Genomic DNA, 13,274 nt, shown 5'->3' with positions numbered 1-13,274 from the left:
GCCATTTAAACCTGTGTGTGTCACCTTGTGTGTCTGTAACCAAACATTCAAGGGTATGTAAACTTTTGATCAGGGCCATTTGGGTGATTTCTGTTATCATTATGATTTAAAAAGGAGCCAAACAACTATGTGATAATAAATGGCTTCATATGATCACTATCCTTAAATAAAAGACAGTTTTTTTGCATGATCAGTCATATTTTCAAAATCAATGCCAAAATTTCACAATTTCTGTCAGGGTATGCAAACTTTTGAGCACAACTGTATACCCAGGCTGAGGGATCGGTGAATATTCTTGCTTTAGTGATTTTGCATTGAAAATTAAATTAATTTATTTAAAAAATGAAAAACTTAAATCAAATACATTTCTAAATTCAAATTGCACTCCAAATGAAATGAAAAAGCAATTAAAATAATGAAGTGATTAATATATATATATATATATATATAGACCTTTCCATTTACCATCAGGAAAGTATCCGTCTAAACATGCAGGCAGAAAATTACTTACACAAATGAAGATATAATAATGTAAAAATAATAATTATAATGAAGATAATAATCACTGAAATATAAATCATGGTTCGAGGTGAATGTGTTTTTGTATTATTTTATGTTTTAATCACAGATGTATAGGCTGCAGAGTTGCGTTCACAATGAACTGCTCAGTGGAAATAAAGCGAACTGAACTCAAAACACCTCCAGCTGAGATGTCTGAGGTCATTTGCAGCACTCATAGATGATACTGTTCTTGCAAAAACAAAAAAATCAGAAGACAGAAACGAAGAAAAAGTGAGAACCTTTTACATGCGCGTGTTCCACGAGACTGCTCACCTCCGTATCAGCGCGTCATACATGTGCATAGACGGCTTTTTTGTCATCTGTTCTTAATAATATAATAAAGTGTATCATTAAGCGCGTGTTTGTGTGTCTACGGACAAATTATTTGTAATATTAATTTGATAATAATAATAGCCTAATAATAATAATAATTTAATAAATTTAATGGAAAACAAGCCAAATATCGTCTTGACATAGTCAAAGGCATCAGCTATTGGCGATCACTCTGACCATCATCGATCCCCGAGATCATCGTCTGTTGGCACAACCCTAATGTGCATTTCTCTCTATAAATTAACAAAATGTTCAGACAGTCTCCTTGCTGGTTTTTCCGACACATCCAGAATCATTACCGCTTTTGCCGGTGTCGCTGTGGCACGCTTCGTGCGTGCGCTTGTAAAATGTATATTTTAAAGGCTCATTATTACGGTTTAGTATTTCTCTGTAATGTAGAACAGTGTTAGCAATGTTACTTATAACATTATTTCTCAGCCCTGGAACTCAAACCATTTTCTGATGCCCCCCAAATTATATATATTTAAGTAATTAAATTAATATCATAAATGTGCGACTAGTCTACTAATGGCTTAAATTAACACCTAGTCGACTAGGAACATTTTTGGTTGGGGGCAGCCCTAATCTGGACCCTGTTTATATGTCTCTTCTCTTTTCCTCTCCTTGCCTCTCTTTATCTGCATTTTTAAAAGGAAAGCCTGTTCATTCTCAACAGTCTCTACTTGTGGAAGCCACACAAAAGCTCTTTTATACTCATCCATCCCTAAACACATTGTTTTTGTGGCTATTTCCTTTGTGCGACTGAATTGATGTCTTGTATTGACCTTCTTTGCTCAGGAATGTGTCTGGCTCATATATATGCCAGTGATTCTGTTTAGTCTGATGTGTGATTTTGCTTTATAACGCCAGTGTTTATTCTCTCTCATACACACCCTTCAGTTGTTTATTCACTGTTTCTCCTCTCTTCAGCTGGAGGGGGAGATCACGGCATGTTTGGACTTTGTGAGGAGTGTATATCGTGTATTCGGTTTCTCCTTTCATTGTCTCCTCTCCACGCGACCAACACCTTGTCTGGGAGAGCCCGCCCTCTGGGACTGTGCCGAGCAGGTAAATACATCTTTCACCTGTCTATCACGTCCAGCCACGCCCACCATCCATCACCTGTTGATTAGCGCCCACCACAGACAAATGTGTGTGCCGGAGGAGGTTGTTTGTGTCGGCTTGATGGCATTTCCTGCACTTCATGTGATTATAAAATCCTGTCTATACACGTACAAACATATTCGGTGAGACAATATAGGACACAAGCGGTGTAAATGTAGGGCAAGTCTAAACATTTTTCGGTTTTCATGTCAGGGATTAATTTAACGTAGGGTCAGATTGGAATGTGTGGAGTAGGTTATATACTGTATGTCAAAGGAAAAAACATACAGGCAAATTGGGTAAGAGAAATCACTCACCTACTCTACATTTCAGAATAATAGTAAAGTCATTTAAACTATGAAAAAACACAAATGGAAGTATGGGAATTATTCAGTGACCTAAAATGTTTAAAGAAATATCCCGGGTTTAATACAAGTTAAGCTCAATCGACAGCATTTGTGGCATAATGTTGATTAGCACAACAAATTATTTTGACTCATCCCTCGTTTTCTTAAAAAAAAAGAAAGCAAAAATCAAGGTTACAGTGAGGCACTTACAATGGAAGTGAATGGGGCCAATTTTTGGAGGCTTTAAAGGCAGAAATGTGAAGCTTATAATTTCATAAATGCACTTACATTAATACTTCGGTGGAAACTCATGTATTATTTGAGCTGTAAAGTTGTTTAAATTGTTGTTTTTGCAGTTGTTTTAGGGATTTAAGGTTTATGATATTACTTCATAATGCCAACAAAGTTGGATATAACTTTAAAATATACAATGGCAAGAAAAAGTATGTGAACCCTTTGGAATTACCTGCATTTATGAATAAATTTGTCTTAAAATCTGGTTACAATAATGAACAAACACAATCTGTTTGAACTAATAACATACAACATATTGTATTGTTCTTGTACATAGTGAATACATCATTCAAACATTCACAGTGCAGGTTGGAAGAAGTATGTGAACCCCTAGGCAAAGGAGATCAACAAAAGCTAATTAGAGTCAGGAGATGGCAAACCTGGCATCCAATAAATGAAACAAGATTGGAGGTGTGGGTTAGAGCTACTTTGACTTATAAAAAGCACTCAAACATTTTGAGTTTGTTATTCACCAGCAGCATCTGCTGATGTGGACAACACCTCACAAAAATGATCTCAGAAGACCTACAATCAAGAATTGTTGCTTTGCATAAAGCTGGAATGGGTTACAAAGGTATCTCAAAGAGCTTAGATATTCATCTGTCCACAGTTGGACAAATTGTCTATAAATGGAGATGATTTAGTACTGTGGCTACTCTCCCTAGAAGTGGCCATCCAGCCAAGATGACTCAAAGGGCACACCGCAGAATGCTCAATGAGGTAAAAAAAGAACTCTAGAGTGACAGCTAAAAACTTGAAGGAATCATTGGAACTGGTTAACATCTCTGTTCATGAGTCTACTACACAGAAAACATTAAACAGGCATGGTGTCTATGGCAGGACACCACGAAGGAAACCTCTGCTTTCCAACAAAAACATTGCTGCCTGAAGTTGCCAAAGACCACCTTGACACTTCACAATGCTACTGGGGAAATGTTTTGTGGACTGATGAAACTAAGGTTGAGCTCTTTAGGAAGAACATGCAGCACTACGTATGGTGTAAAAAGGGCACTGCATACCAACATGAAAACATCATCCCAACGGTGAAGTACGATGGAGAGAGCATCATGATTTGGGGCTGCTTTGCTGCTTCAGGGCCTGGACCACTTGCCATCATCGGGGAAAAATTAAATCCCAAGTTTATCAAGATATCCTACAGGATAATATCAGGGTGGCTCAGCAGAAGTTGGTTATGCAGCAGGACTATGACCCTAAACATCGAAGGAAATCCACAACAGAATGGCTTCAAAAAAAGATTTTTTTTTTTTTTTGGAGTGGCCCAGTCAGAGCCCAGACCTTAACCCAATAGAGATGCTGTGGAATGACCTCAAGAGAGCCGTTCACACCAGACATCCTAAGAATATGGCTGAGCTGAAGCAGTTCTGTAAGGACGAATGGTCCAAAATTCCTTCTGAACGTTGTGCAGGTCTAATCCTCAGCTACCAGAAATGCTTGGTTGAGGTTATTGCTGCCCAAGGTCGACCAGTTATTAAATCGAAGGGTTCACTTACTTTTACCACAGCACTGTGAATGTTTAATGGGATGTGTTCAATAAAGACATGAAAGATGATCATTTTTTGTGTGTTGTTAGCTTAAGCACATTGTGTTTGTCTATACTTGTGACTTTGAATCACATTTATGCCCAATTAATGCATAAAACCAGCTAATTACAAAGGGGTCACATACTTTTTCTTGCCACTGTATATCGCTGAGCCCTCATGTGCAGAATAGAAGGCCCACTGTTATCTTTATAAGGATTGACTACTTTTCCAGGCCAGGTTATTTTGTTTCTTTAGCCCAGGGTTAAAAAAATAAACTCTTTCTCATACCACTCTCTTCCACAAACTAATGTTGTTTACAGCTCGAAATGCTTCAGGATTATTGTATTAGATGTTTACAGAAGTACCTTTTATTAGTAGTAGAGGATTGACTTTTTACTCTAAACATTCCAAATTTTCCTCTGAAATCTCTCTCTGTTGTTTCTCTGAGAACAGCAGTTGGAGAGCAGTCTGAAGCAGTTTGCGGAGCACTGGGAGTTAAACCCCGGAGATGGGGCATTTTATGGACCAAAGGTGAGTGTGCCCGGAAAATGTTTCTTTAAAAGCCATATATTAAAAACTGTTTACTGTTGCATTGCAGTTCTTTCTCAAATGATTATGGATCAATCCACAAAATGTTATATCAGAAATATTATTTATTTTTTCTTTTAATGTCTTTTAAATTTTGTCATTATTGAATCATGTTATACATTTTTTATTTTAGTCAGTTTTACACTAAATAAAACGGCATATAAATTTAGTTGACAAAAATCACATATTTTAGTTGACAATAATGTGCAAAATGACAGAAACATCAAACTAAATAACAAAAAATATAAAACTGAACAGACCAAATTTTGATGCATTAACAATAAATAAACTACTTACAATTATTTAAACATGTATCAGACATTTTAAAGATTACTATGTTTAAAGCTGCACTACGTAACGTTGTGCTCTCTAGTGACATCTGTGGTTGAAACTTAAAAATGCAAGCAATTTGCGGAAGAATTCATTACGTCAGTCATGTTCTGGCACTGCTCTCTGGTGGATGAATCTCCCAGTTTGAGTTTACCTGGACATTGCCTGTGTGTGATCATGACTGGAGTCGGAGTCATAACCTGCTATTTTCATGTAGATATTGTGTTATATGATTAAACCTTTGATGCATGTTTTGATGAAAATAAACAACACTCTTATTTACATATTTGAATTAATTTTACACTTAAATCGCTTTTCTTACACTACACTCAAAGCACTTTTAAATAGAGAACAGGGGACTCTCCTCAGCCACCACCAGTATATCTTAATATGATTATTCAAGTGTTTTATCTACAATTAATGTTTGAACTATACTACAATTTTCAATTTAAGAGGTGATACTCATGATATGGCTGATACGAGTTCAATAGAAGACTTTATTATTTTTATACTATTTTGTCCAGCCTCAGTTACTACAATAGCATGTCTATGCAAGGCACACAATAACATCGTATACTAAAACATAAAACGAGGATTCAATAATGATGGGGATAAAATATACTTTATTAAACATAAAAATAATATGCTTAAATATGCAATATAGCAATTAAAAGAAGTCAATTTCAGAAGTCATCCATTTTAAACATGTCACAGTAACTTCACAGTACAACGTAGATACATTGCGAACAGTTAACACACGAGTATTGTTCAATTCATAAAAGCATGACAAGCAATATAAGCTTCAACAACACTACCAGACAACATATCCAAGCATTATAGCAGGTAAATAACTTCGCCAAACGGATAACAGATAAACATTTATCTAGACTGCAGCGATGCAGCTGAAATGAAAGCATATAATGAATATACTAAAGTGTTAGATACTTTGTGGAAGTTACTCTGTTGGGAATTCCTCACATTAAGACAGTTTAGGATATTGCGTTACATGAAGTGCCTTTTTAAGGAAACGCCAAATTTACAACGCAAGTTACGCATTCTGACTTCACCTGTTTATTGGCTTCATTGTCTGAGCAGATGTAAGTTGTAATATTATGTTTATGTTGTGGATATAGCTGATTGATATCACATATATAGGATGTGTTTGAGTGAGGTAATTAAGCCGTTAGTAAAGTTTATTGTACATGTGTATTGTACATACTTTGACTGGATTATTTCAATCAATTCTTTCTAGATTTTTTTTCTTTCTTTAAATAAAATAAATAAATAAATACAAAATGCATTGTTAATATCTTGCAGTATTTTTTTCTTGTCATATTTTCGTCAACAGTACGTAATTAAAACCGTTTTCCATCATGATGCAACTTTTTAGTCTCGTTTTTGTTATTGTTGACAATTAAAAAACTAGGGATGCACCGATATGAACATTTTTGGTCGATACCGATATTAAGAAAAACCTATCGACCGATATTTTGCTGCTTAGCTTATTTTGTCATCAGATCACTTCTTTACTGAGGAATTATGTTTTTAAAATGTACAAATAGGTACAAAAGCTTTTTTACTGTTCTATCATTAAATCATTTTCTATTGAATATGGATTGGATCTGCTGAACACGTGACAGGCCAAAATCTTTGAGAGCCACAATGAATGATAAAAATTAACTAAATATGATAACATGATGATTGATATGAAAAAAGGTCTAAAACATTTGTGCTCTTCTGTTTGTGCTGTTCAAAACAACAGAACTCACATTTTACATGTATATTCTTTATATAATAGAACATTACAAATTCATACTATTACTGTCACGTCTGTTTATGGCGGTATGGAGTGCCAACCCTTCAACATATTGTGGCTATTATTATTTCTGGATTGTGCATTTTAATTCAGAGTTTTTACAAAGAGTGTTACTAATTAATTGTAAATAAACCATCAGTTTTTCATATTTGTGTTTTCATGCTCATATGCCAATGGTTTTAATTTGGACAATAATTGACCGATAAATTTGAAATTAAATCATGACACCATGAATCACAGGGTATGTAAAGATTCCTTACCCTACTCCATATATAAGAGAGCCAAAATAGTCAAATATCCTCCATGACTTGCCAATACAAAGGTTTGCTGGAAAGTTTTTGGGTCTCTCGTTGCAATTTGACATGGCTCTCTTGCTGTATCCCATCTCTGTACTTCAAAGAAGCAACAGTCAGCAAAAACATCGCTGGAAACTCACCACTTGGCTTGACGTTTCTAAACAGAATGTCTTTAAATACAGTCCAGGTGCACAGGAGCAGGTTCAATGTCTTACAGAGAGCCTTCACAGTACTTTAACTCATGTATGGCACTCAAACCTGGCACTGTCAATGATGTTTATTTGCTGCAGGCCCAATGAATAAATACAGTTTGTTTTTTCTGAGAAGTACAAATCGCAGGGCTCCGTAACTTTTCGTTTGATCAGTGGCTTAAGAGAAGTGTTTAGTGTTTGAAGAATAAATCTCTGTTGGCATTTCTTTTCATTACATTTCTTTTTTTAAAAATCTTTTTAGATCGACATCCAGATCCGTGATGCTCTGGGCCGACAGCACCAATGTGCCACGATTCAGCTGGACTTTCAGCTGCCAATCAGATTTAACCTGCAGTATGTGGGGTAAGACCAGATCTGTTTTGCTGAGTAGTTGTAAATGTAGGTGGCCAGTTAATGTGACATGTAATTTTACTGTCTCAGAGGAAATTATATTTTCATCGTTTTACAGTGCATCCGGAAAGTATTCACAGCGCTTCACTTTTTCCACATTTTGTTATGTTACAGCCTTATTCCAAAATGGATTAAATTCATTATTTTCCTCAAAATTCTACAAACAATACCCCATAATGACAACATGAAAGAAGTTTGTTTGAAATCTTTGCAAATTTATTAAAAATAAAAAACAAAAAAATCACATGTACGTAAGTATTCACAGCCTTTGCTCAATACTTTGTTGAAGTACCTTTGGCACCAATTACAGCCTCAAGTCTTTTTGAGTATGATGCTACAAGCTTGGCACACCTATTTTTGGGCAGTTTCTCCCATTCTTCTTTGCAGGACCTCTCAAGCTCCATCAGGTTGGATGGGGAGCGTCGGTGCACAGCCATTTTCAGATCTCTCCAGAGATGTTCAATCGGGTTCAAGTCTGGTCTCTGGCTGGGCCACTCAAGGACATTCACAGAGTTGTCCTGGAGCCACTCCTTTGTTATCTTGGCTGTGTGCTTAGGGTCATTGTCCTGTTGGAAGATGAACCTTCGCCCCAGTCTGAGGTCCAGAGCGTTTGCTGCATTCATCTTTCCCTCGACCCTGACTAGTCTCCCAGTTCCTGCCACTGAAAAACATCCCCACAGCATGATTCTGCCATCACCATGCTTCATTGTAGGGATGGTATTGGCCAGGTGATGAGCGGTGCCTGGTTTCCTCCAGACATGATGCTTGCCATTCAGGCCAAAGAGTTCAATCTTTGTTTCTCATGGTCTGAGAGTCCTTCAGGTGTCTTTTGGCAAACTCCAGGCGGGCTGTCATGTGCCTTTTACTGAGGAGTGGCTTCCGTCTGGCCACTCTACCATACAGGCCTGATTGGTGGAGTGCTGCAGAGAAGGTTGTTCTTCTGGAAGGTTCTCCTCTCTCCACAGAGAAATGCTGGAGCTCTGTCATAGTGACCATCGGGTTCTTGGTCACCTCCCTGACTAAGGCCCTTCTCCCCCGATCACTCAGTTTGGCCAGGCGGCCAGCTCTAGGAAGAGTCCTGGTGGTTCCAAAATTATTTCCGTTTACGGATGATGGAGGCCACTGTGTTCATTGGGACCTTCAATGCTGCAGAAATTTTTCTGTACCCTTCCCCAGAGCTGTGCCTCGATACAATCCTGTCTCGGAGGTCTACAGACAATTCCTTGGACTTCATGGCTTGGTTTGTGCTCTGACATGCACTGTTAACTGTGGGACCTTATATAGACAGGTGTGTGCCTTTCCAAATCGTGTCCAATCAACTGAATTTACGACAGGTGGACTCCAATCAAGTTGCAGAAACAACTCAAGGATGATCAGTGGAAACAGGATGCACCTGAGCTCAATTTTGAGTGTCATGGCAAAGGCTGTGAATACTTATGTACATGTGATTTTTTTTTTTTCGTTTTTCGTTTTTTCGTTAAGATTTCAAACAAACTTCTTTCACGTTGACATTATGGGGTATTGTTTCTAGAATTTTGAGGAAAATATTGAATTTAATCCATTTTGGAATAAGGCTGTAACATAACAAAATGTGGAAAAAGTGAAGCGCTGTGAATACTTTCCGGATGCACTGTATGTATATATATATATATATATATATATATACACACACACACACACACGCCGATGAGCCAAAACATTATGACCGCTCACAGGTGAAGCAAATAACGTTGATCATCTCCTAACAAGGCCACATGTCAAGGTCTGGGTAGATTAGATGGTAAGCGAACAATCAGTTCTCGTAGTCAAAAACAGCAAGGCTTTGGGGTGCTCCCGGTCAGCAGTGGTGAGTACCTACCGACAGTGATCTGAAATGGGACAAACCACAAACCGGCGACAGGGTGTTGGGCACCCAAGGCTCATCGATGCGTGAGAGCAACAAAGGCTATCCCTCTGGTCCGAATCGACAGAAGGTCTAATGTGGCACAAGTCACAGAAAATGTTAATGATGGTTGAGGGAGGAATGTGTCACAACACACAGTGCATCACATCCTGCTGTGTATGGGGCTGTGTAGCCGCAGACCATTCAGAGTGCCCATGATGACCCCTGTCCACCGTTGAAAGAGCTTACAAAGGGCACGCAAGCGTCGGAACTGTACCTTAGAGCAGTGGAAGAAGGTTGCCTGGTCCGATGAGTCCCATTTTCTTTTATATCATGTGGATGGCCATGTACATGTGCGCCGTTTACCTGGGGAAGTGATGGCACCAGGATGCATTGTGGGAAGACAACAAGCCGGTGGAGGGAGTGTGATGCTCTGGACAATGTTCTGCTGGGAAACCCTGGGTCCGACCGTTCATGTGGACGTCAATTTAACACGTGTCACCTACCTAAACATCGTTGCAGACCAGGTACACCCCTTCATGGCAATGGTATTCCCTGATGGCAGTGGCCTCTTTCAGCAGGATAATGCACCCTGCCACACTGCACACATTGTTCAGGAATGGTTTGAGGAACATGATGAAGAGTTCACGGTGTTGCCCTGGCCTCCAAATTACCCAGATCTCAATCCAATTGAGCATCTGTGGGATGTGCTGGACCAACAAGTCCGATCCATGGCGGCTCCACCTCGCAACTTACAGGACTTGAAGGATCTGCTGCTAATGTCTTGGTGCCAGATACCACAGGACACCTTCAGGGGTCTAGTAGAGTCCATGCCTCGGCGGGTCGGCACTGTTTTGGCGGCACGCGGAGGAACAATGGCATATTAGGCACATATTAGGTCATAATGTTTTGGCTCATCAGTGTATATCATTTTGTAAAATGTGTAAATAGTTGTGACTGTCCTCATCATGAACTGTGAAATGCAGAAACATATGTAAACTTATGTGTAATTAATGATGTGGACAGAAATACAATTTCAATATATTGACTAATCTAATTTTCTGTTTTCAAAACTGGTCATGAATTTACAATTTGCTCTAAAATTAGAAAAAAAGTCTGTTTTGTCACCAGTTATTAGGTCTTGTGGAGAGGGGATCCTTGAAAATATTGTTAATCAGAAAAATGTTCAAGCTTGTAAGTTATAAAGAGGAAGAATTTGACCTCCTACTATTAGCTAACTAAACTTTTGTTTATGTGGGACTACTTTCATGTTTCACGTGGTGTGATGTCTCCACATAATAGAAAGATTTTCAGCATTAATTAGCATAAAATAATGTAAACCTTTATTAATTTGAGAGTCTAACTGTTGGAAACAGTGTGTCATAATAGCTTGGAATGAAGGTAAATTCCACTTAAAACTTTTTAAATTGCATTTTTGTACTGATGATTATTATTCATGCACTTTCCATAAATTCTGTTAATGGAGAGACTACTTGGAATTTATGGTGAAAAACTGACCAGTTACAACATCTAAAAATATTCAAGGGAAAACAAATGTGCCTGTGTTTTCTTTCTCAGGGCTGATGGAGAGATGTACAGGCCTATCATGATTCATCGGGCAGTGCTGGGGTCCCTGGAGAGAATGATTGCGATCCTGGCAGAAAACTTCGGTGGGAAATGGTGTGTACACATGTTTGTTTATATGTATGTCCATTTATTTATTTTTTATTTTTTTGTGAATTGGTAAAGTATTAACTTTCGTTCGTTCTTTCTTTCTTTAAGGCCTTTCTGGTTGTCTCCAGCGCAGGTGATGGTTCTGCCTGTAGGAGGCAATAGTGAGACATACGGGCAAGAGGTCAGAGGAAATCCAACACTTTGGACAAACTTTATATATTTATAAACATTTATATGGTGCATGCACATTTCTGTGGGTTTAAGGTGGTTCAGAGACTGAGGGAAGCTGGCTTCATGGCTGATATTGATGATGACCATGGTGCCACCTTAAATAAGAAAATCCGCTCCGCGCAGCTCTCCCAGTACAATTATATATTCGGTGAGGATCTGTTCTGAGTGTGTGATCGTTTCTGAGATGTTTGCACTTTAATGGGATAGTTCACCTAAAAATGTCATTATTGTCATCGTTGTTGCTCCAAACACGTATTACATTTTACTTCCACAGAACACAAAAAGTGATATAATTAGTTATTAGTTATATTCTTTTAAAAAGAAAAATAGTCCATATGACTCATATGCTCTTTTCCAAGTCTTTTAACGTCATACGTAATGCTTTGAGAAGCTGCTATTCACTTATAATCTTCCCTTCTACCAAAGCTAGACCACAACTGTCGTTTGGACTGTAAAAAGGACAGTTGTGAATAACTTTTCGGTCTGTTCTTCAAACAGTTGCTGTTGAATGGCTTTAGAAGACGTAATATAGCACACAAGTTTTATGGACTTTTTTTTTTTTTTTTTGGAGCTTATTAGCCACAGTCCCATTAACTGTCATTATATAGAGTGGTCCGGATTTTCTTTAAAAACTCACCTTTTGCGTCCTGATGAAAGAATTAAAATGTTTGGGTAAACTACCTCAACTCAACTTTTTTTTTTTTTTTTTTTTTTTTTAAAAAGGTGACATTGTTAATCTCTTACCTAGATGAATGATGAAACCCATGTAAAGAATGAGTGTTCTGTTAAGATGATTTTATATAAATGAATCTGTCCTTTTTTATTCAGTGGTTGGAGAGAAAGAGCGTGAACATGGCACTGTAAGTGTGCGGACGAGAGGGGGCAAACAGCTCGGGCAGAAACCACTGGAGGAAGTGATGACATTACTGACAGAAATCAGAGACAGACGCATCAATCAGGAGGAATTTTAAACACATCTGATACACTCAGAACAACACACAGTCACAGAGCAAGAACTGGTTAGATGATGTTAAATCAAACACATGCTGTGAAGTGCTGCAGCTTCAATTTTCTTTTTATTTGTATTTATAATAATAATAAAAAAAAACACTTTTAAATTCAGTGTCTCTTTATTTGTGGGCAAACATAGTACTTAAGATGTCCAACTGTTCTTGTATAGTTTTTATGTATAGTAACTAGGACTGTCAATCAATTAAAAATAATGGATAAAAATAATTACATGACATGCCGATTAATTAATCGAAATAATCGCATATTAATATTTGCTGAAAGGCCAAATAAAGATAATTCAATATAAATAATACATCATTCAAATAATTATTAATTTAATATATATATAATAATTCAGATATTCAGACTGAATTGGGTTTTTTGCCAAAAGAGAAAGCATTGATTAGACAATAGAAAAAGTGGGTTTAGAAGTCAATATATTGTATGTTTGTTCCCCATATAATTTTATTTCAGTCTCACTGGTTTTCAGCATCATAAATTCTTTGTTTTTAGGACACTATGTCAAGTTATAAGAAGTTAAAACATTGAAAACCAACTTCTTAGCATACATTGTTTTTTAAAACATGACAGCTTCAAAATTCACTTTTGAGGTATGATTGTGTGTAATTTGTTGTAGAAAAAAACGTACGCGTGTCTTCAAGTA

General features: G+C 37.4%; 1 protein-coding gene across 4 annotated transcripts in view; it reads left to right on the top strand.

Moving 5' to 3' along the window:
* Window positions 1-12,717, top strand: part of LOC127454372 (threonine--tRNA ligase 2, cytoplasmic-like) — a 69,423-nt gene extending 56,706 nt beyond the window's left edge. For all 4 annotated transcript variants that reach the window (XM_051721527.1, XM_051721529.1, XM_051721528.1 and 1 more), the window contains exons 12-18: window positions 1,825-1,962; window positions 4,634-4,711; window positions 7,664-7,764; window positions 11,273-11,374; window positions 11,477-11,549; window positions 11,633-11,747; window positions 12,428-12,717. In XM_051721527.1, the coding sequence (XP_051577487.1) occupies window positions 1,825-1,962; window positions 4,634-4,711; window positions 7,664-7,764; window positions 11,273-11,374; window positions 11,477-11,549; window positions 11,633-11,747; window positions 12,428-12,570 (750 nt within the window). In that variant the 3' untranslated portion in view covers window positions 12,571-12,717. The remainder of the gene's footprint in view (window positions 1-1,824; window positions 1,963-4,633; window positions 4,712-7,663; window positions 7,765-11,272; window positions 11,375-11,476; window positions 11,550-11,632; window positions 11,748-12,427) is intronic.
* Window positions 12,718-13,274: the final 557 nt, after the last annotated feature.

The sequence above is a fragment of the Myxocyprinus asiaticus genome, chromosome 16, assembly GCF_019703515.2.
Source record: "Myxocyprinus asiaticus isolate MX2 ecotype Aquarium Trade chromosome 16, UBuf_Myxa_2, whole genome shotgun sequence".
In the NCBI taxonomy this organism is placed as follows: Eukaryota; Metazoa; Chordata; class Actinopteri; order Cypriniformes; family Catostomidae; genus Myxocyprinus; species Myxocyprinus asiaticus.
This window is presented reverse-complemented; position numbering and strand designations above follow the sequence as displayed.